Source organism: Culex pipiens, chromosome 3, assembly GCF_016801865.2.
Source record: "Culex pipiens pallens isolate TS chromosome 3, TS_CPP_V2, whole genome shotgun sequence".
NCBI lineage: Eukaryota > Metazoa > Arthropoda > Insecta > Diptera > Culicidae > Culex > Culex pipiens.
Genome location: NC_068939.1, coordinates 135,205,824 through 135,230,269, shown reverse-complemented (window position 1 = coordinate 135,230,269; position 24,446 = coordinate 135,205,824). Strand labels below are relative to the sequence as shown.

Sequence of the window (24,446 nt, the reverse complement as noted above, 5' to 3'; positions counted from 1 at the left end):
CTAGCCTTAAACAGTACCGGGTTGGCCCACATATATCAATGTACTGTCAGGCTATCAATTATATTGCTATTTGGTTGAAAATGAATGGCTTCAAACTTTCGGATTGATTAATGAGTTCATTGAATCCAGTTAAAAGATTGGTTGGACTATTTTTTAACAAATTTAGACTGAATCTTTGGAAAGGCATACGCGGTGCATTTCCTCCCAAGTAGGTGGAAATAACCGGAAAAGTTAAAGTTCTGCTTTTTTCAGGAGGTCAGAATTTGGTATTTAAACACCCGTAGCTGGAATTATTACAACAAAATTCGATAACCCGAGCAGACGGAAATAACGTAGGAATAACATTTTTGGATATTTGAAAATACTAGGCCAATAACATTTTATGTTATGTATAACAAGATTTGTTATTCGTAGTTATGATTTTTTTGTTATTGGATTGTTTTTGTAATAACAGACAAATTACATTTTAAGTAAGTCTTCGAACAAATCCTTGTTATTATTTTTTGTTATTTTAACAACTAATCCGATCATCCCAATAACAATTGGCGGTATTCTTCCATAACAAAAAATGTTATACCCCAGTTGTGTTGGCTTTCAACCAATATCAGACCAATAACAAATTTTGTAATGATAACATAAATTGTTATTAAACTCTTATGCAAACATGGATTTTTCAAGAAGATTCCATAACACTTTCTGTTATTATAACAATATTTGTTATTGTAATGGCATGAATTTTGTTATTACCGTCTGCCCGGGAACAAAGACAAAAATGTTCCCGATAACTCAAATTGGTATTGGTGAGATATGGTTTTTGCGCTAGTAAATAATTGATTTTGATATTGATTTCTTATTATTTGCTAATTAAATTTTTTTAATAGTATTGCTTGGTTCCTATTAAATATTGCATATTTTTAGCTTACAAATGTTATTCAACATTTGAAAAAAAAAAATTAATAGAACGCTGGCAAAATATCCAAGTGAGCAAATAATCAAAATGTTTGAAAGTTTTTATTTCATTTCCATTACATTTTCGATCAAACTGTTAGAGGCTCTGTCGAGTTCCATAAATTCGACGAGTGCTGAAAAAACGAGTTTTTTAACGTGTAATTCCGACAAAAACTTTTCAAAAGGATTTTTCAGTGAAACTATTGTTTCTCTGATTTAGTTTGACGTCCTGGCCGAAAAGTATTACTTTTCGATACAAGTGCTGAAAAGTTTATCTTTTCTGAAACGAAATTAAAAAAAAAAGACTAGGGAAGAGTGGGGAGATTTGATCCCCGGGGAAACAGGGATCAATTGATCCCTAGCCTGTATCTTGTCAGCATGTGTGTAAGAAATAAAGCTTTGTTCTAGAAAGTTGTGCGAAAATAACTCAAACTCATTGTAGAAAACAAAGAATTAAATAAAAAACGTAACTTAATCCACCTTTAGGTGGTTGGTGCCTTCCTCTCATTTATAGAGTGATTACAATCTCCTAAAGTGTCCACATGGTTTATGGATCTCCCCTAACGTGATCGCAGCACCTAAGAGGTCCTAATACAAATAAGTGACGAGTAAAAAAAACAGACTTCCTACAGACTTTTTGTCAAGATTATACAGACACCGCCTTTCAGGAAAATAGCATCCCTCTACAAGGCTTTTTTCGTGGCGACCAGACGGGACCATTTGAGGTTATGTAAATTCAGACCATTTTTTAAACTGCTTGTAATTTTAGATAGGTAAGTCAGATCTTGAAAATTCTTAATCCACAAGAAAGGTCTTCTTATATGCTTTCTAAAAATATACAACATAATATGAGGGTTTCATGAAAAAACCACCCTTTTTACCATAATTTTAATTTAATATGAAATAGTTTTTTTTACATAACTTTTTAAATACATGATAAAACTGCATGAATTTAAATAGCAACTTAGGGGACGTTAAGACGGATCGATTAAAACCATTCCGGCCAAAATCGGTTGAGCCTGTGACAAGATGTTCCAGTGACATTGATTTGGTACACATGTCTACATACAGCCAAACACACAGACATTTGCTCAGCTGGTGATTCTGAGTCGTTATGTACAAATGAAGGTAGGTCTAGGAAGTCTAACTAAAAAGTTCGTTTTTCGAGTGATTTTATAGCCTTTCCTCAGTTAAGTGAGGAAGGCAAAAATCGGATTGAGTTTCAAATCTTTTTTTAAAAGGTGCTTCAAAAAACCTACAAGAGATCTTTTATCTTTATTTTGATATGTGTGGAAAACACAAAATTTATTCAAAAAAATATTGTTTATACATGAAATGTTTGAATTGCCTGCTTTTGTAAACATGCTCAATTTTGGTCTCCAAAAGGTTTTATGTGAAATTGCTGTAACTTATAGGAAATCAATGGTTTGGATGAATAAAGAACGTTTCGCTTAAGATATTTTTGCTTGTTTGGCACAGAAGATAGATTATTCATAAAAAAAGAAAATAAATTAGTGGAAATTGTCATTTAAATACTCCTTAGTATTTATGGTTACGATTTAATTTTTATCAAACCCAAAAATTTTAGGAATATACATCTAATAAAATGTTATGATTAAAATACTTACCCATGTGATTCCCTTCAGATTGGAATGCATTTTAACGATACAAACATAAATTTAATACTAGAACAATACTTTTGTGCAGACAAAGCGAGTAGGTTTCCCGGTTCGTAAACATAAAAAGCAGATTTTTTTTTCTGCAGCGGGAAAACCAACGTTGTACTGCCCACACACTTCCGGACTGAACTGAAACTCACCCGATTGGCGGGGGCGTCGGCAGCACCTTGTCGAAGCCCTTCTTGCCGAGCAGCCAGTAGGTGTGCATTTTGCCCTTGCCCTTGATCTCGATGGGGCCACGTGGCTCGATGACGTAGCCGCCGGCCTGCTCCAGCAGATTGCAGGTCTGCGGGGACATGTGGATGCGCCACGAGGAACCTTTTTGTTCAGCATCGAGAAAAAACAAACAAACAATTATTCATCGATATGCAAACAATAATGATGCGTGAGTGTGATGGAAGTAAATAATGAAATATTTTATTAAAAATTAAAAATAAATTTTAATAGTTATCACTTATTTTTTCCTTTGCAAAAACACCAAATTCCTTTCCAAGTGGCTCAATGGAATGCTCGCACAACTTCCACAAAAGTGTTCTGCTCATCTTAACGCCTGACAACATTATCATAATTAATCGTTTACGGTGGCTTCTGTGGAAAACGAGCCAACATTCCCTGCACGTGCCGCCCTGCTGAGGAGTACACGATTGATTCTTATTAGCATGAATAATTCCACCGAGCGGAAATGATGGTTACACGCTGAAATAGTCGATTTACAGCAAAAAACAACTCAATCTTATTTTTTTTATTATTGCAAATTCTGGCATAAAATTACAAACAAAAAAGAATACGGTTAAAAAAAACTCACTCATCTTCAGTTAAGCGTGTACTCCCCCCCTCCCCCACCAGAGCAGATCGATAATTAATTTTATCTTGTTAATTGCTGGTCCTGCCGTGTGATTTATGTCGAGCGTGCGATGCAAACAACTGCCCCGTGATAAGATAAACGCAAACGCTGATTCATACGAGTGAACCAGCGAGAAGGAGTAATTAGCGAGCGCGCGTTTTTACTATTACTAAAGGTCGGCGAGCGGAAGGAACAAATTGAAGTGGCGTGCAAGCATTGATTATGCAGTTCACAATCTATGTTTGAGAGAAGTGGTTGATCAATATTATGTAGAGATAACATGATTCGTTGTTTCATTTGAGTTAACTGATTTTCACTTATTTTGCAAATGTTATATTGGAAAACTTTCGATAGCAACTTGCTTGCTACTGAGCTGTTATCGAAAATTAAAGTGGTTATATGCCAACATTAGGTGTTCGATGGAAATACATGCCGTTTCCCTAGGTTTCTGTCAAATCAGAGACTTGTGGTTCCGATAATGGGGGTCTAATTTCTTTATAACAACTTAAATGACATCGAAAAACCGTTGGCGTAAGATGATTCTTAGATAGTTTACCAACATTTTCCCAAAATATGGTGGAATTTGATGAACTCTACCTTTAATGAAAATTGTTTGAAAATTTACTTATGGGTGACATTGGGTCAAATGAAACTAAATGATGGTCAAATACAAAGGTATGTTCAAAACAAGATTTCCACAAAAGTGTCCACATGATTTATGGAAGGTCCCTAAAGGATTTTCACAATTTCGCGGACAGTATAAAAATCATAAAATTGCGAATTTCTGAGAAATCCCGAATTTTCTCAAATAAATGCATACGAATAACATAAAAAAAAATCATCCACAAAGCCTTTTTTAGTAAATAGAATTAGTTTTTAATTGAAAAGGACTTTTTGAACACTTGAAGATATTCATAAGAAGCAAGAAAAAAAAATCGTTAAAATAAATTGTTACAACATTAACTTTTTAATGAATGCTATGAACATCCAAGTGAAGTTCGTTAGAATCATTCAAACCATTAAAAAAAAATGGTGGGAACCACCAAGTTATCACAAAATGGTTGAGGTAAGAATAATTGTGTTTTTAGTTTGTTAAGCTTAATGCATAGTGCGTCCATCCCGGGAATTCCCGGGATTTTTCCAAAACCGGGAATATTTTGTCCATGGAATTCCCGAAATTGAAAAAAAAAATCTAATGTTAGTCTGGAAATTCAGATAAGGTTGGGGAAATAAATGAACAGTTGAATTCAAAGTAATCGATAAGATTACTTAGATTTTGTATTCAACATATATCGGCATTTATTTAGCTTATTATGGAAAATTGTTTAAATTTTAGTTTACAGAACCCCAAAATGCCTAACACTTTAAATATTTTCTATTAAATATAAAAAAAAAGACTGGGATAATGTTCTCAAATTTGAAAAGATATCATATTCAATTATTTTTCATCAAGCACCGGGCACATCTTGGGAAATTCAGGACAAATGTAATCAATTAAAACAGCTGTGCAAGCCAATTTTGTTCCATAATAATTGTTTTTTTTTTTAATCAATTTTGGTTAAAACAAGAACAGAACAAAAAAATGGTTTTCCGATTTTCAAATTTATTGTTCTAAAATCTACTGTACCTATTCACACTGTAGTCCCGGCTTTCGCAGATGGCGATAGTGACTCAAAGATAATTTGTAAAACATGCTATGTATAAAAAATGAAATTATAAGCTTATCTAAAATTTTACACTGACTGGCTTCATTTTAACCTTAAAAAAAATTATGAACATTTTTGTTTCTTAATGCTGTTTGAAATTATGAGCGAATCTTCAAAAAGGGTGTAATTATTTATTCTTAAAAGTATGATTTGATCTCAAAAAGTGCAATGGAACTGCAATCAGAGAAAGATTAACTTTTATCTCATCATTGTTAAAAAATGCATGAAAAAAAAAGTTATAGAAAAAATAAGGAACAATCTACTTGAAACCATAAAACTCTTTATGTAAATACGGGAGCAAATGACCCATAGGGTTAATGTTCCCATAATAAAATCAACAACAACAACCTTATGTTAATCTCTTTGAAAATGAAATAGTAGTTTATGCAACAAGTTGCAAAAAGAAGATTTTTTCAGCACGAGTCGAACAGTTATCCAACGAGGTTTACCGAGTTGGATAAATAAGACGAGTGCTGAAAAATTCAAGTTTTGCAACGAGTTCCATACAACATCTTTTGCAATTTCGAAAACACCATTTGAATGGCATTTTTAGTCAATTGTCTATTTGTTTAGTAAATTTTTCGATAAAATCAAAACAACTTTGAAAAGTATAACTTTTCGATACGAGTGCTGAAAAGTTCAACTTTTCAGCACCCATTTCAGCACTTGTATCGAAAAGTATTACTTTTCGATACTTTTATTTTTAGTAGAGAAAAGTAGGCCTTTTCGTCATGCGAGACTGGAAAAGTAATTAGTTTCACAACGGAATTGCAAAAAATAACATTTTTGCAATTCCGTCGTGAAACTACTTACTTTTCCTGTCATTCTTGAACTACGAAATAGCCTACTTTTCTGTACCAAAAATAACAGAATCGAATAGCAACACTTTTCAAAATAAATGCTGAAAAGTTCTACTTTTCAGCACTGAAATGGGTGCTGAAAAGTTGAACTTTTCAGCACTTGTTTCGAAAAGTAACACTTTTCAACATTTTTTTGATTTAATCGATTTATTGACAAAATACGTGAAAATTTGACTTAAAATTGCACTCAATGGGTGTTTTTCGGAATTGCAAAAAATGTTGTATGGAACTCGTTGCAAAACTTGATTTTTTCAGCACTCTTCGTATTTATCCAACTCGGTGAACCTCGTTGGATAAATGTACGACTCGTGCTGAAAAAATCCTCTTTTTGCAACTTGTTGCATAAACTACTATTAGCAATCCCTGTCATTCTTAAATGACTGAACTTCAAATATTTGAAACTATATAGGGTATTTGTCCCTATTTTGGGCCTAGTACGTATTTTGGGTCTACCAAACTTAATTCAACGAAATTGAGCATTTCACCAAATCTGGCAGGGATCTGCCACTTGAGAATGATACATGCAGTCATTATTTTCATTTTGGTGGGCAAGGATCATTCACTTTTTCCTCCTAAATTAGAAATAAAGCAAAAAATATATCACTCTTCACATTTTTCTTGGCCAAACGCTAGGTGCCCATTAGGTCCAAAATTTTCACCACTTTTGCTTACCGCTTGTTGGCACTCAGCGTCACGGTTTTCATCGCTCAACACATGAATGAGAGCCGTCCCCCGAATCTCCAACCACCGACAATGTGTTTTTATTGGTGGGTTGCACAATCCCATTGCAAAAACAATCACTAAACTGTCACCAAATCAATAAAATAACTGATTAAAGTTGCTTCGTCCATATCGGAGAGAAATGGATATATTTTCGGTACATTTGACAATTCTACAAACTGTGCCAGTGTGTGTGCGCTTCTCGAATTTTACAGTCTTTCTTGCATATTACGAGCTTGTTGTTTGGCTACGCAAAAATGTTTAATTATGTTTAAAACTCGTAAAGAATGATATAAATCATGTCCAAGCTAATTATGCACGTAATGCAAGTGAAATCAATCATTCTAATGTTTATTTGTGGCTTAAAACATCACAATGATTTAGCATATTTGTCGACCAAATTTGTGCGGCTGTACTGTACGAGCTGGGGCAGAGCCGTACGCCAAAAAAGTTCGCCACGTGCTTCGAGATTTCAACCAATCAGAAGGTAGGCCGAAAATATGCACAAAGAAGGTCGTATGCTAGGAGCAATATCCCCAAAATAGGGGCAAAAAGTGTTTTAGTTTTTCGTGCTTTTACAGCGATATAAGGTATTTTTATCAAAATGTTGATAATGTACGAGCTTAAGCATTAAAAATCCAACTTATTCATGTATAACAAACTAGGCTGCCAATAGCAGTCTTTGAGAATACATCAAATTAAAAGTGCGCTCTGCTTAGTAGGCCCAAAATAGGGACAAATTGGATGGCTGATATCCTAGCTAGTATTCGGAAAGGCCAAACATCGATCAATTTTCCCAGATTTGTTGTTTGGAAAAACTCATACCGTAAACTGGGGTCAATCGGGACACATGGGGCGCATTGGGACAGCAGTTTTAACCATGTTGGAGCACAATATTTTGATTTTTCTGGTTGGTTTCGGTTAGAACAGACTCAGACCAACAAAATGTGTACATCCATTTCCAAATTTAAAAGCTTTAAGTGCTCTAAACACTGCTGTCCCTATTCAGACTGTAGTCCCGATTCACCCCAGATTACGGTACACTCGTACAGCTCCTTCCCTGCAGTAACAGTTTCATTAACCATGTTTCGACTATCCTATTACGGCCCGTTACGGTTCCTCGAAGGGATGTTTATGTTTCGTAACATTTCGTAAAAGCTGTGCGGAAGATTGCTTGCCTTTGAGATTGATTGCCCCCGTTCCCGTAGCCGTAACCGTGATTTGGGATAAACTCTATCATGCTGACATGATGGAACGTTCGATGGACTTGCCGAGGCACTGGACATGATGATGATGAAGAACTGCGGTGAAGGTGTGCGCGTATGATTGATGGTGTGACGACATGCAGTGAAAATGATTTCCACAAAATAAAATATTAAACGTGGATACCTGTTGACTCCATGCGGGACGCCGTGTTGACGGTGTCACCGAACAAACAGTACCGGGGCATTGTCAGCCCGACGACCCCCGCACAGCATGGACCTGATGAATACCGAATTGAGTTAGGAGAGTTAAAAAAGTACACTTCAATCAAAAGAACCTTCTTACCTGTGTGCAGTCCGATGCGCAGCTGCAGCGGAACTCCCGGCAGGTGGCGCACCTTAAAGTTCCCACTCTGGTGCAGCAGATCCAGCGCCATCGTGGCAATCTGTTCGGCGTGATCGGGCGTCCGGACGGGCAGCCCACCGACGACCATGTACGCGTCGCCGATGGTTTCTACCTTGTACACGTTGTACGCGTTGATCGTGGCGTCGAAGCACGTGTACAGATCGTTCAGCAGGTCCACCACCTGGACGGGCGTACAGTGGGCGGCGATCGTCGTGAAGCCCACGATGTCGCTGAAGTAGATCGTCACCTCGGCAAACTCCTCCGGCTCGACGGCCAGGCCCAGCTTGAGCCGGTCCGCTACGGAACTATGGGTAATGGGGGAGAATGAAAAAATGTGTTTTCAACCATACAAGTTTCCTTACAATTTTAATAGAAAATAAACATTGAATACACTCAACCCCCGGTGGTTGGTCACTTTTTCGTTTGACACTTTTTTAAGTTTGTACCCCGTTGGTTCGTCAAAGTCAAACTAAAAAGTGACGCACTGTCACTTTTAACACGGCGCTCACGCACACTATCAAAATAAACGTATGGTAGTGTGTGTGAACTCCGTGTAAAAGGGGTGTCAAACTAAAAAGTGACCCCGTTCGTTTGACAACAGTTGGTGTCAAACCAAGTGTACTGGACCAGACCGCAAAATTATGTGAGTATGGAAAGGGGCCAAATCGAAATACAAAATAAAATCAGCCGCTTTCTTGTCGAATCGCTCACTTTAAGTGAATTTCATCCGAAAATAAAGTTTCCACCCACCTCGGCAGCATCCGGTTCAGCAGCTGTTCAGTCTTTTTCCGCTCCACGTCGAGCTGCTCGGTCCGTTCGCGGATCAGCTCCTCCAGGTTGTTGGAGTACTTTTCCAGCATCTGGAACATGGTGTCGACAAAGTTTACCTTTCGGCCGTGGTTCAGCTGCTTGAACCGCTCGCAAATTCTAGGGAACGAAAAAAAAAAGTTGAAAATCATGCTTTGCGAGTGGTAAAACGATTGCGCTTTCAATTATCGTAATTACGTTACGAAATCCGGCCTCATCTCGGGACTTTCGGCCCAGCACTGGCGCATGATGTTGATGGCTTCCGGCGGGGCCGCTCCCTTGGACACCGACGGTCGAATCAGCGGGGGTGGCTTTTTGATTTTGGTGATTATTTCCTCCGGCGCGAGGGACAGCATGCAAAACGGTTCCCCGCGGACGACCACCTCCTGCATGATGATCCCAAACGAGTACACGTCCGCGGCCTGGGTTCCACACCGGGGATAACTCTTGGCGGCACGCAACGCTTCCGGCGCAGTCCAGAGCAGGTCCTTGGCACTTTTCGTCGGCGCAACCAGACCCTGGGCCTCGAAGAAGCCCGGAATGCCGTAGTCGGTGATTTTGAGGACCCACCGGGCGTCGACCACGCAGTTCCGAGACGAAAGTGACCCGTGCACCCGGATTGGGGACCCGTGCAAGTAGCGCATCCCCCGAACCAAGTCGGTCAGTAGACTCAGCCGAAACGTCCAGTCCAGTTTTATTTCGTCCATAATGAGCACGTCCTGCAGCGAGCCGCGGGAACAGTGCTCGAACACCAGGGCCGTCCGGGTGGGTTCGTTGAGCCAACCTGAAAGTGGACAGAGGGAGGGGGCATAAATCAAGTGTCATTAATTTGCAACGTGATTCAACGGAACAGAAGTGTTAATTTATTTCCAGGAATGGATTTTCGGGAGAACCCTGCAGGACAACAGTTAATTATAATTACGATATTCTGGCAAACATTTTTACGCTATTAATGAAACGGCGGATTAATTTCATTCCAGTGAAAATTCCATTGATTCAACCGATCAAAAATAACCCGCAGTAAAAATTTATCTTTCCTTTTTGAATTAAAGTTAAACTTAAAAGCTTTACACGATTGAAGTAAGAAACATTAGAGTACAAAAAGCTGCTCACGTCTGTGAATGATTATATTCGGAATAAGCAGAATAAACTGTTTGTTTACAAATCAACTTTGACCTTTTTATATTTCATGATTTATTAATGATTTAAAAAAAACGCAGGTCATATTATGCTGCAGAATAATCGAGTTTTTTTTTCAGCCATATCAAATCATTGAATTATACTAATCGGAAACGAAACACCATTTCATCTTATAATGGCTGTCTAGTCGTAGGTACACAGCTAAAAAAGTAGTAATCCAGTTGCGTGTAAAAGGCCTGGGTGTAAAATAAATATTGCATTATTTTATGCATTTTTATGTGATTTTACACTCTGAAATATTTAGCCCATCAGTATGGGAAACCTACTTGACCGAAATGTCAAGCTCAAAAATGCGTTTATACTTACTGCTTTACATCGATCTGATGACCGAGTGGGCTAAGGCGCCAGTCCTTACTGATGGTGCTGGGTTTGAATCCCGTCGGTAGCAACTTTTGTTTTGTGTTTGCAAAAATTGTACATACAGTGTGTAATATTGAGTGTTTATTTTAACAAAGGTGATGTGCATGCTTTTGCATGCGATTTTACCATCGGATTTGTATGTGTGTATGTCAATAGGGTTCTAAGTCCGAAGTAAATTTGGATGTACAATTGTAAAAACACGATTGAAAACAATTTCCCGTTGGAACGAGCTGTCAAGTAGGATTTTTTCTGTCAAGAATGGCTGTGAAGTTTTTTTAAATTGATTTTAAAATTCATTTTAAATCATCTGCGGTCGTATAAAGGGTCATTGTACTCCGACCCAATTCTTGATGTTTCGAGATAAACGCGTTCTATTGTTTGACCTTGATATTTTTTTTTATTTCGTCGCTGTTGTGCTACCTTGTCGCACGTGCATATTGGGCCAAATTGATTTAAGAACGCCATTTTGTGCAGCTCACAATGTCTCAACTTTTGACCTTCACAGATCCCCAAAAATCGATTTCAATCCTGAGATATTCAATAAATACCGGAAAAACTCCGTGCACTGTTTACACTTCCCATATAAAAGACGATTCGTTCTTGTCGTGATATCTTGACAAACCAAGGGATTTCAAGTCAGAACGCATTTGACACAAGCACGAGCTCGAATACCGTGAACGTTTGAAATTATAACTCGGCACTCTGGCAACCAAATTCAACAAAATTTCAGGACAATGGTTGTCTGATTTTAGTGTGACGTACTTTAAAAGGTTGTACACGACAAAATTATCAATAACGGGACGATAACGATAATCTATCGTTATCGCTATCGTTTTTTTCGATAATTCTATCGGCGATAATCTTATGGACCTTAATGGACAATAACTCATTTTTTGAAATCTTTCTAAAATCGGCTTAATTCAACCATATCATGTTAAATTTCATAATTTTCACTAAGATTATATATTTTATTTATGTGTAGTAAGTTTCAAAGTATGTACTTAAAATTGTAAAAATACCCATCTTTTCAAAAGTTCTCAAATATGTAAAAATTGCAATATGGGTACCAAACGAATCAAAAGTTTGTATGCTTTTTCACATCAGTAAAGTTTTTTTTTGGGAAAAAAAAACTAAAATTTTCACAAAATACCGTATTTTTTGAAAGTACTCAAATTTTCATAAATTGCAATATGGGTATCAAAAGAAGCAAAAATTTGTATGCTTTTTTCACTTTATTTAAGTTTTATTGTGGTAAAAAACTAAAATTTTCACAAAATATCGTAGTTTTTGAAAATTTTCAGATTTTTAAAATTTACATTAGGGTTATCAAACGAAGAGAAATTTCCAAAATACTGTATTTTTCGAAAATACTCAAATTTTCTAAATTTGCAATATGGGTATCAAACGAAGCAAAATTTTACATGAAGACACAATTTTTTTTTTTTTTTTTCGGGGGTGATCCAGCCGCACATTGTTGATGTCGAAACCTCTAAACTGGGCCCTCGTCCGGTCACGTCCGTCAGTAGTCTTGTCGTACATTACAACTAGAACCAGATCTGCCAATGAATTAGTACACTTCGACCAAATAAACACTGACGCTGTATGGATCTGACTCTAGAATAAATGCACAGTTGTGTGTTACTCATAAGTCCAAAATGTTCAATTATTCATATAAGTCCAAATTTTCATTTGCGGATAACTACCTAACATGAATTGAATACAAGATTTAAAGCAAGCTATCCGAAAGCTACTCTTATCTCAAATCCCCGACATTTTAATTAAGAGCCAAAAAAAACGTTTCTTGTAAAACCTGTCTGGCTTCTTTAAAAAAAAAAAAAAAAAAATTAATAACAGTTCATATTTTACAAGTCGTGAATTGAAATAGAGACGACCATTTGATCGTCAAAATTCCAGTAGATCCTCGATTCGCAACAATGGTCGATACAATTATAATCTGACAACCGTTAGTTCAACAGATCAACGAATTTAGTCCGAAATCATTTCACTATCGATTGATCGAGACTCTATGGAAATTTTGACAAATCAGAATGGTTTTTATGCTACTTGAATGAAAATCACCGATTCTGATAGAATTACTAAATTCACTGTTACTAATTTTGTCCCTAAATAACTAAATGCAAAGTATGAAAAGTAGATATTTATAGTTAAAATCATAAATTCTACCTACAATTCTACAAATCCTAACCTGACACCCACATTAAGATAGGGAAAAATCACATATGTAGCGGTTCATTGTACAAATGTGATATTTCCACTATCGGAGAACCTCCTTGTCTCGATGACAGCTTACCGGCCATCGATTAAGCCCTGAGACTGCGCCAAAGTGGGTTCTCGCAGCATGAAGTGGTGTCCATGTGTAAAAATGGAAGCTTCAGCAATATACTGAACACTTCGATTTTAATTCCACATCGAATCAAATCATACTCTTTGCCAAACAAGCATCAAACCTATGACACTCATTATGACAAAGCCCAGGGGAAGACACAATTTGAATGTATATTGAATGTATGTATTTATGTATAGCAAATTTTAAAAATTTGTGTATTTTCGAGTAGTCAATCAAAATTTTAAATTAAAAATCAAAAATATTAAAAAAACACGGTGTTTTGGGAATTTTTTTTGTATTTTCAAAAAATTCTAATAATGTGAAAAAAGCATACAAAAATTCGCTACCCATATGGCAAATTGAGCAATTTTCTACGAAATCGATTTTTTCTTAGAATTTTAATTTTTGTATTTTTCAATCCGGCTGAAACTTTTGTGCTGCTTTCGGTATGCCCAAAGAAGCCATTTTGCATCATTAGTGTGTCCATATAATTTACCATTGGTTGCTGTCCATACAAAAATGATGTATAAAAATTCAAAAATCTGTATTTATCTTTTGAAGGAATTTTTTGATCGATTTGGTGTCTTGGGCAAAGTTGTAGGTATGGATACGGACTACACTGAAAAAAAAAAGATACACGGTGAATTTTTTTTTGCTGATTTTTTATTTAACTTTTTGTCACTGAAACTTGATTTGCAAAAAACACTATTTTTATTTTATTTTATTTTTTGTATGTTTTAGGGGACATAAAATGCCAACTTTTCAGAAATTTCCAGGTTGGGCAAAAAATATTTGACCGAGTTATGATTTTTTTAATCAATACTGATCTAAAAAAAACAAATTTTGGTCGCAAAAAATTTTCAACCTAATTTTTCGATGTAAAATCAAATTTGCAATCAAAAAGAACTTAAGTGAAATTTTGATAAAGTGCACCGTTTTCAAGTTAAAGTCAGTTTTTATTTTTTTAAATTAGTGCACATGTTTGCCCACTTTTGAATTTTTTTTTTAAAAAAGCTGAGAAAATTATCTATGTTTTGCTTTTTTTGAACATTGTTGATACGACCATTAGTTGCTGAGATGTTGCCATGCAAGTGACTAAAAACAGGAAAATTTATGTTTTCTAAGTCTCACCCAAAAAACCCACCATTTTCTAATGTCGATATCTCAGCAACCAATGCTGTTAATCGTTGAAATCAACGGCGTTTATATAATCGATGTCGTTGATCGTTGATTTAAACGTAATCGTAATCGCAGCCATCGTTGATTTAATCGTCAACGTCAACGGAGTCGTTGATTTAAACGGCGTCGAGCAACGGCGTTCTTTTATAGTTTTCTATAGTTTTATGAGGAAAGAACGATTTTTCTAAAAATGTATTGATTGGGAAACATTCTCAAGTAGATGTGACATGGTTGTTCGGGGATCCGCGTGTACCAAGAGGACTGGAGTGACCGGATTTCAAACTTAATTTAAGCCCTAGCTAATTGCTGGTCACTTCCATCTCCACTTTGGTTCCCAAGTCCAACCAGAATTTTCTTATGTAAATGAAACCGAGGACGGACAATTGGGAACCGAGATATGGACGGATTCACCGGAATTATTGTTCCGGCGGGTTCAGTAAGAGTCTCGCGTGGTTAAAAATTGGCAGAATTTGTTTTTCTATGATTTAGCGATTAAATCAACGATGGCTGCGATTACGATTACGTTTAAATCAACGATCAACGACATCGATGACGTTGATTCAACGATTAACAGCATTGTCAGCAACTATTGGCCTATTTACAATGTTAAAATATGAAACCTTCGCGAAATTTTTCAATCTTTTTGAAAAAAAAAATTTCAAAATTTTTAAACCAAGACTAACATTTTAAAAGGGCGTAATATTAAAAAGTTAACCTTAAATATTTTGAAAAAGTATTGAATTTGTTATATGGTATAGGTCATTTTCAACACAAGGATGGATTAAAAAAGTGTGTCCGCGTTTGCATTTTGTAGAAGGTCTTAAGGACAAAAATGCCCATAAGAAATAAATAGGTAATTTCTAACAACATATTGGGCAAATGGTGTGCAATTTCAGAAATGTTGCCCAAAAATTGAAAAATTATTTCGTTGTTGATATTCAAATGCGAGACAGACAGTAATATAATATAATAATAACAGTATAATAATATAATATAAAGTTTGCTCAAACCACTTTAACCAATGTGACACTTTAATAGAAAATATATAAAGATACGAAAAATCAGTTCTTTCCTGGTCATCACGTTGGATACGTTAACAAGAGTAGCAATTTGATTTCGTTACACCACTTTACGGCCTGCGTTCTGTGATGTCCCGATAGAAGAGGCAATATGGGCACATAAATTGTTGACTTTTTCAACTTTGCTGCACCAAGCCAATGTACGATAGGTGGGAACACAGCGATGTTGAAGTTTATGGCAAACGTATATTTTTGGGGTTGCATTGTTGTCACCTTTTACGAACAACTTGAACTTTCCAACGGGGAACAGGAAAAGCGGATGCAGTTTGCCTATTTTAATTGAATTTGCTGGCCGTCGGCAAACGGGTATAAATTTGAGAATCACGTTGACAAATTGCATCCCATTTCTGTAGCGTTTACGTTGGGGACGAGTTTGTGAAACTGATTTTTTTATTGAAACACATTATTTTGTATGTTTGCATTATAAAAAAGCGTGATAATTTCAATTTAAAACATAATTTTCAACAAGCAAAACACTGCTTCAATTTTGGGGTTGTTTAATTGCACCACCGTCAAGTGGTAATTGCGGTAGGAAATAAATTAGTTGTTGCAGTTTGATTACGATGTGTTTGCGCACGGTTTCCAATCGTGACGACTGGAAATTAAATTCGGAACGTGCGAATGCGAACGTGCGCGGTTATGTGTTTACTACTTTAGTAGCAAATTTTATGATTCAATTGGAGAGTGTACTGCGCTTTCCTTGGCTAAATCGCTACTCAAGCGGTAATTTGCAACAAATTAGTCTGATGACTTATTGTGGTTTGTTGAGAGGTCGATAGAAATAACATCATGGAAGTAGTTAAATAATTATGATTTATTAATTCTGAACTTGAGGAAGTACAACAAATCTCGCAAATTTTGGGACAATTCACAGAATAGTCAGCCAAACAAAACGTGTTTGTTATTGTTCATTCAAGGTCAAACTTTAAAACGCGTTTTTCTCTAAACACAGCAAACATCAAACCATTGAGTATCCTGATGATACATTCAGAAGTTGTAAAAATATCAAATGACAGTCAACTAAAACGATTCGCAGAAATTAGAGGCAACTGCCACTGCAATTATTTCATAATTCATTAGCTATTAATTACAGCACAGCATTCACGATAATTTTCCAAGTGTAGCAAATAAATCTGTTATCCACCACTTTAAAACCACGACAAAAAACAGTATTCAATTGATTTCACTTTGCTGTCATCGCTCGATTCTGCATAATTAATCTCGACACGTGTACCCACAATACCCTACCCTAATAAATCCATAATTGGACGTCATATCAATCCCTCGCCCCCTCAAATCCATACAAATTGCCGAGTCGTTGTCATCACCATCACCATCAACACCATCGAAATGGTAGCAATCGCTATTGTGCGGAACATTTTCTAGAAGTGTGAGTGAGCGAGCACGGAGGCAAACAATAGCCCATTTGGGTGTTGATGCTGGTGTTGGGGCTCAACCAGAAACCCCAGCCACTACTGCTGCAACAGGCTGTGTTTGCTCGGGGTTTTCTAATTAATGAGATTTACGCCTCACAACAAGTAGATTATAAATGCCATGAGGACGTGGTTGTTTGCAAGACTATCCTTATGTAACGATCAGCGTCTTTTGTCTTATGAGTAGCTTTTTGGGTAAAATGTCAGAAAATTAGGTTTGATTTTCGAAAACTTCAGTTGTCGTAGGCTTTTAACTATTTTTTTAGAGCAAAATAATAACAATCATTTTAAATCTCGAGCAAAAATTTGAAAATCACCCCCAAATGCCGAAGGTATTCAAAGTAGCTAAAGCAAGGGTAAACATATCATAGTCGTGCACAGTTTGCGCTGACTGAAGGGAAAACTGGAAGTGGCTGGCCTGTCATGTGAGAACATGAAGATAAATTCGAAAACAACATCGTTGTGCCAATGAACCGGCCACGTTTCGCTGACAGTTCGTTTAGGCTGCTACAGCAGAATCTGGAAATTACCTTTAGAGCAATTTTGCAAGTTTAATTTTTTATCATGATTTTTATGCCGATGGATTGGCATGAACCTTGCCTTTGAATCCTTTTAAGATGAAAAATAAGCTAGAAAAAAATTCCAATATTTCAAATAGTATGTTTTCCTTTCCTCTAACTATCCCACATCTATTAGCTATTTCGAAGGTTATTTTTGCAATTTTTTTTCCTTCTCTGTCTAATTCGTTCTCCTTAGTACCAGTAAACTCTCTCCCCATTTTGAACAAATCAGCTGTTGAAAGGTAGTCCATATCTCAGCTCAGGATAACAACTGCACCAATGTAATTGTTAAAGCAACCTAATAAAATGAAAAATGAAAAAAAAAATAGTATGTTTGTGCCAACTTAGGCTGTGTTTTTAGATAAAATCAACTAAACTATTGTATGGCTTTGAATTTCGTACAAAATTATGGGTGACGCTACTAAAGTAAAAAAAAACAAAACACGCTTTGCGTTGAGTCAAGTGTTTACCAAGTTTATAACTTTTCACTTAAATGATAAAGAAACAGAATAAACAGAAAATACTGCTTACTATTACAGATTTAACCAAGTTTGAAGAATGACTCACAATTTTTCAGCAAACTTTGTACTGATGAAAAGACCAAGCAATTTTTTATTATGCGAATTTTCTTGAATTTGTGGTTTTTCAACCTAGAAAATCGAAGCCACAGCCATTTCTGATTGATTTAGTGTCTTCGACTTAGCTGTTTAACCAAAATATGTATTTATAACCCGTCGGCCTGTGTGGATCAATCGGACCCCGCACTGGACTCACAATCCAGAGGTCGCCGGTTCGAATCCCGAGGCAGACGCAAAAATTCTAAGTGTTAATATAGGTATTCGGTGCCCTCTCCCCGTGCCCATACCTTCACACTTAGGAGACCCGGGAGGCGGAGTCTTGTCGCAAAAAGAACGATACACGCCTGTGGATCCGTTGACGAAACTGCAAGGTTTAAGGTATTTATAACCCAGGCCATTATCAGAAGAAAAATAATCGCTTGTTGCAATATTCTTGTGAGTTTTTCTAATCTTTCAAGAATAGATAAAAAATAGTCGGTTTTCTAAAATATGTTGTGTGGTTATCCATTTATTAACAACAATTTATTCTTGATGGTTAGAATATATTAATGACTTTTTGCGTTCTTTCACACATAAGTAGCTCCTGCGATAGGGATCCTTGTAATATTTTTGCAAGTTTTCAATCCTCTATCCTTGATGGTGAGGGCAGCGAATGACCAAGAAGGTTAAAGCTGCCAGAAATAAATGAATTAACAACAACAACAACAATCCTTGATGGTCGTAATAGTTCTTTAAACATTTTTTTGTAAGTTTATGCTCCCAAAATGTCCAAAATGTTTCAATCTATTTTAAAAAAATATATAAATTTGATGAAAAATTGAAGTTTAAAATATCATTTCATATATGTTTTTCAACATTTCTGCAGCTTTTTAGAATATCTATAGAAAACTTTCGACCTTATTTGTAATGTGTTAAGAGGTCCAACGCAAATGTTATGTGATTTATGCTAAAATTAATTTTTAGAATCGAATTCCTTCGAATTGCACCCCACATTTGTTTTAGAGATTTTTTGATTCACACAGTTGAGCAATTCTCAACGAAATCGGTCTTTTTTTAGAATTTTAATTTTTGTATTTTTTAATCTGGCTGAAACTTTTGTGATGTTTTCGGTATGCCCAAAGAAGCCATTTTGCATCATTAGTTTGTCCATAAAATTTTTCTTACAAATTTGGCAGCTGTCCATACAAAAATGAAGTATGAAAATTAAAAAATCTGTATCTTTTGAAGGAATTTTTTGATCGATTTGGTGTCTTCGGCAAAGTTGTAGGTATGGATATGGATTACACTGAAAAAATATGAAACACGGTAAAAAAAATTGGTGATTTTTTATTTAACGTTTTGTCATTAAAACATGATTTCTAGAGTTTTTTTTGATTAGGTCCTATAAACATATGAAAGACAATAGTTTATTGGTCCTTTTCAAAAAAAAGTCTGGATTTGCAAAAAACACTATTTTTATTTTTTTTATTTTTTTATATGTTTTAGGGAACATCAAAGGCCAACTTTTCAGAAATTTCCAGGTTGTGCAAAAAATCTTTGACCAAGTTATGATTTTTTTAAATCAATACTGATTTTTTTCAAAAAATTGAAATATTGGTCGCAAAAATTTCAACTTCATTTTTCGATGTAAAATCAAATTTGCAACCAAAAAGTAATTTAGTGAAATTTTGATAAAGTGCACCGTTTTCAAGTAAAAGTAATTTTTAGGTGACTTTTATTAAAATAGTCGCGGTTTTTCATTTTTTTAAATTCGTGCACATGTTTGCCGACTTTTGGAAAAAATATTTTTGAAAAGCTGAAAAAAAAACTTTTTTTTATTTTTTTAAACAAGACAAACATTTTAAAAGGGCGTAATATTGAATGTTTGCCCATTTGAAATGTTAGTCTTGATTTAATTTTTTTTGGAAATATTGTTTTCGAAAAGATTGGAAAATTTCACGAATGTTTCATATTTTTATATTGTAAATCGGACCTTTAGTTGCTGAGATATCGACGTTAGAAAATGGTGGGTTGTTTGGGTGAGACTTAGAAAACATAAATTTTCATGTTTTTAAACATTTGCATGGCAATATCTCAGCAAGGTCGTATCAACAAAGTTCAAAAATGCAAAATATAGAGAATTTTCTCAGCTTTTCAAAAATATTTTTTTCAAAAGTGGGTAAACATGTGCACTAATTTCAAATAATGGAAAACTGCGAATATTTTTTTTAAATGTTACATAAAAATTGATTTTACTTGAAAACGGTGCACTTTATCAAAATTTCACTTAGGCCGTTGCAAATATTTTTTGAAGTTTATGTCCCTCGGCTCTGACCAAAGTCGAAGGTGGGGCAAACAAATTTAAAATTGAAATAACAAGCCTAGGTTTCAACATTTGGATGAAAAAAGTTTTTTAAAATGCATTTTACAGGCGTACAGTTGCTTTCCAATGATTAGTTTTGAAAATATCGAGGTATTGACGGATTTTTTTTTTTCGTAAAAAAAAATTCTCGTGGGACTGTACATCGGTATTTTATGAAAATTTAAAATGTTTTCAAAGGAGTTCAAACTTGCTGAATATGATTATAAACGCGGGAAAATGCATTTTAACTGGTTTTCAGTTGATTAAACTTTAATTTTTATTAAAAAATTTTCAAAAAAATATTTTTTTTGCCCCCTGATTATTCAGGCTAACTTTAAAGGGGGAGGGGGGGGGGGTGAGGGGGGGGTTGACATAAACTTGAAAAAATATTTGTAACGGCCTTAAGTACTTTTTGATTGCAAATTTGATTTTTGCGACCAATATTTCGATTTTTTGAAAAAAATAGTGTTGATTAAAAAATTCATAACTCGGTAAAAGATTTTTTGCACAACCTGGAAATTTCTGAAAAGTTGGTCTTTGATGTTCCCAAAAACATATAAAAAAAACAAAAATAAAAATAGTGTTTTCTTGCAAATCAAGTTTTAGTAACAAAAAGTTTAATTACAAATCACCAAATTTGTTTTTACCATGTATCATATTTTTTCAGTGTAGTCCGTATTCATACCTACAACTTTGCCGAAGACACCAAATGGTTAAAAAAATTCCTTCAAAAGATACAGATTTTTGATTTTCATGCATCATTTTTGTATGGACAGCTGCCAAATTTGTATGGAAAATTATATGGAAATTTGATTCTTTGGGCATACCGAAGGCACCAAAAAAGTTTCAGTCGGATTGAAAAATACAAAAAAAATCGAATGACTGAAATCTGAGAGAACTGCTCAGTTTTTACTTTACTTTGAACAGCCAAAACCATGGTAAGGTAAATAAAGAAACTATACGTTTTAAGCAAAATCGAGATTTTAAATGTTGGAGATTTGTGCACAACTTACACATGCGCTTATTTTTTACTTAAATTTCTGTTACCATGATTTTATCTGTTCAAAGTAAAGTAAAAGAACAGGTAACAAATATGTTCAGTACAACAATCATGTTAGAGCAATTCCAGCTCAAATCAGGAATTTTTCTGGTACTTTTGTACCCGACCCTCTCCGATTTCAATGAAACTTTTTATACATGTTATCCTAGGCCTATATAAGCCATTTTTGTGTATATGGAGCCAATAGTACTCGAAAATAACATTTGAGAAGGGCGTAAGGTATTTAAATATTTTTGTATTTTGCAATTTAAAAATTACTGTATCTCGAAGCCATTGCGTCGTATCAAAAAGTGGTCAAAGACAAACTTGTAGGAAATTGGACGGGCTTTCTGAAAAAAATACACTGAAACAATAATACACACCACTTCTCTGAGATTTTTTGATTTTTAAGTCTAAAAATTAAATTTAAAGGTGTTGTCACGATTTTTTTTCGTTCAAAATTTTTGAGGAAATAGCCTAAGATGTTACCAAAAGACTGACGAAAAATGCAGGATGGTATGTCTCTCCTAAAAAAATACAAAAATCATTTACTAAAACTGTTTTTTTGAAAAGTGGTCTAAACGTCAAAATTTTAAAAAAACTAATAGTGGGAATCGATTTCCTAGACAATTTTACATAAAAGTCTCCATGTTGACCATTGTCCTATGTCCAATCCTTGGGAAGATACAGCGGTTTTAAAAATAAAAATGATGAAAAAATGGGTTTTTTTGTGGTTTTTGGCAATTTTTATATGACAGACTTGGTTTTTCAGTCTCGTAAATATTTTTACCGGAAAGCTCGTCCAATTTCCCATATGTTTGCCTTTGACAGCTTTTTGATTTGACTCGTTTTGATATTTACGTAAGCTAATTTACTATCCAGGTTTCTACCACACTGAAAAAAATATTCTCTTTTCTGTTATTAACAATGTAATTAAGCTTATAACTGTAAGCCCTTACATCCAATTGAAATGCTGTCAAAGGCAAACTTATGGGAAATTGGACGAGCTTTCCGGTAAAAATATTTACGAGACTGAAAAACCAAGTCTGTCATATAGAAATTGCCAAAAACCACCAAAAAACCCATTTTTTCATCATTTTTATTTTTAAAACCGCTGTATCTTCCCAAGGATTGGACATAGGACAATGGTCAATATGGAGACTTTTATGTAAAATTGTCTAGGAAATCGATTCCCACTATTAGTTTTTTTAAAATTTTGACGTTTAGACCACTTTTCAAAAAAACAGTTTTAGTAAATGATTTTTGTATTTTTTTAGGAGAGACATACCATCCTGCATTTTTCGTCTGTCTTTTGGTAACATTTAAGGCTATTTCCTCAAAAATTTTGAACGAAAAAAAATCGTGACAACACCTTTAAATTTAATTTTTAGACTTAAAAATCAAAAAATCTCAAAGAAGTGGTGTGTATTTTTGTTTCAGTGTATTTTTTTCAGAAAGCCCGTCCAATTTCCTACAAGTTTGTCTTTGACCACTTTTTGATACGACGCAATGGCTTCGAGATACAGTAATTTTTAAATTGCAAAATACAAAAATATTTAAATACCTTACGCCCTTCTCAAATGTTATTTTCGAGTACTATTGGCTCCATATACACAAAAATGGCTTATATAGGCCTAGGATAACATGTCTAAAAAGTTTCATTGAAATCGGAGAGGGTCGGGTACAAAAGTACCAGAAAAATTCCTGATTTGAGCTGGAATTGCTCGTTAAACAAATCACGGTGTTTTTACAGAGAACATTCATAAAAAAAATTAGGCAAATCTAATATTTGGCACCATGAAATCCAGACATTTTCGAAAACATCATCTTGAATTTATAAAATTGGCATATCTATGCTTAAAACTGATACTTTTTTCTAGAGAACTTTTCCACATATTGGTCAAACTAGAAGTTAGAGTATCTCAAAGCATATTCACAAATAGTTTGATCGATATTTGCCAAAATCCATCGATTTTCAGCGAGCTTTCTGGAGAAACATCATATAAAACGAAAAAAAAAAACTTTAAAAAAAGTGTACTGGACCCCTCGACGAAATATTTCGGTCTACACCGCAAAATGTTGGAAAAGAACTCTTCCTTTCCAGCCGACTTGCCGAATGTTATATCTTAAGTTTGATCTACGAAGCAAACCGAGGTATATGTTATTACCGATTTTTTTCAAAGCATTGGCAAAATCAATTGAATAAAATCAAATCTAAAATATTTCGATTGGTTAGGATGCTTTTCTGAAATTCAAATCGGTCTAAAATATATTTTTTTAATAACTTAACAAAAAAAGTTGAATGCTACCACTTCCACGAACACCCTCAGGAGTGTAAGGGCACCCCTCGAAACTGTAAAAACACCCTTCCCCTCTGGATACGAACCTAGTTCAATAAGTGTTTTAACCGATGGAGACGGATGGTTGTTTTGAAATGACCCTTCCAGCTATTTATTACTTGCTCCAACCAGAAAAAAGATGAAATTCTAGACCACTTCACACGCGACCGCCTCGGTAAATTTACAAAAGGGAGGGGGGGGGGGGGGGGACACACACTTGAGCAAACAGTTTGTCACCCCAGGGTGCCCCGGCTCGTTCCGCGTTTGCACTGTATCAACACAGCGGACAGAGGGCCACAATGAGTGACATAAATCTACACAAAGCTCTGCCTACCAACAGACAGTACTCAGATCTCTCTCTCTGCTGTGGTGCATTGTCAAGTGTCCCGTTCCCCTGCGCCCATCCTGTCATGTCCTTGGACCTGGCCGACCTCCGGGGTTGTTCACGTGGACTGCTGGCCACATTTCCCCCGTGCGCGCGCGAGAGGTACACAAAGCATTTAAATGGATCGGTGCAACGTTGTAAATTAATATTCCATCTCAACGACGACGACGACCAGGAAAAAAATGTACCCCCCCACCCTGTTTCAGAGCCTTTAACTTTGATTTACCCTTGGAGGAAAGGTGGCGAGCGGAAAGTGCACTTTGTGCACTACTTTGTTAGCGTAATAATTACATCAAGCTCTGACAAGGTAGCATAAAGCAATGTTTCAAGTGCATTTGTGTGAAGGGATTGCTGATAAATGTTTTGCAGCATTATCAAAACAATTGTGAAATGAGTTGAATCTATTTTTCTTTATCTGAGATTGGCTTTAAGAA

The 24,446-nt window shown here is 35.4% G+C and overlaps 1 protein-coding gene across 2 annotated transcripts in view; it reads right to left on the bottom strand.

The window, feature by feature from the left end:
• Positions 1–24,446, bottom strand: part of LOC120413780 (uncharacterized) — a 176,856-nt gene that overhangs the window by 4,090 nt on the left and 148,320 nt on the right. The window contains exons 9-14 of one of the 2 annotated variants that reach the window (XM_039574724.2): positions 9,371–9,956; positions 9,116–9,292; positions 8,306–8,670; positions 8,147–8,239; positions 2,768–2,945; positions 2,577–2,588 (exon numbers count right to left, since the gene is read on the bottom strand). In XM_039574724.2, the coding sequence (XP_039430658.1) occupies positions 2,577–2,588; positions 2,768–2,945; positions 8,147–8,239; positions 8,306–8,670; positions 9,116–9,292; positions 9,371–9,956 (1,411 nt within the window). The remainder of the gene's footprint in view (positions 1–2,576; positions 2,589–2,767; positions 2,946–8,146; positions 8,240–8,305; positions 8,671–9,115; positions 9,293–9,370; positions 9,957–24,446) is intronic. The other variant, XM_039574725.2, reaches the window with a different exon arrangement.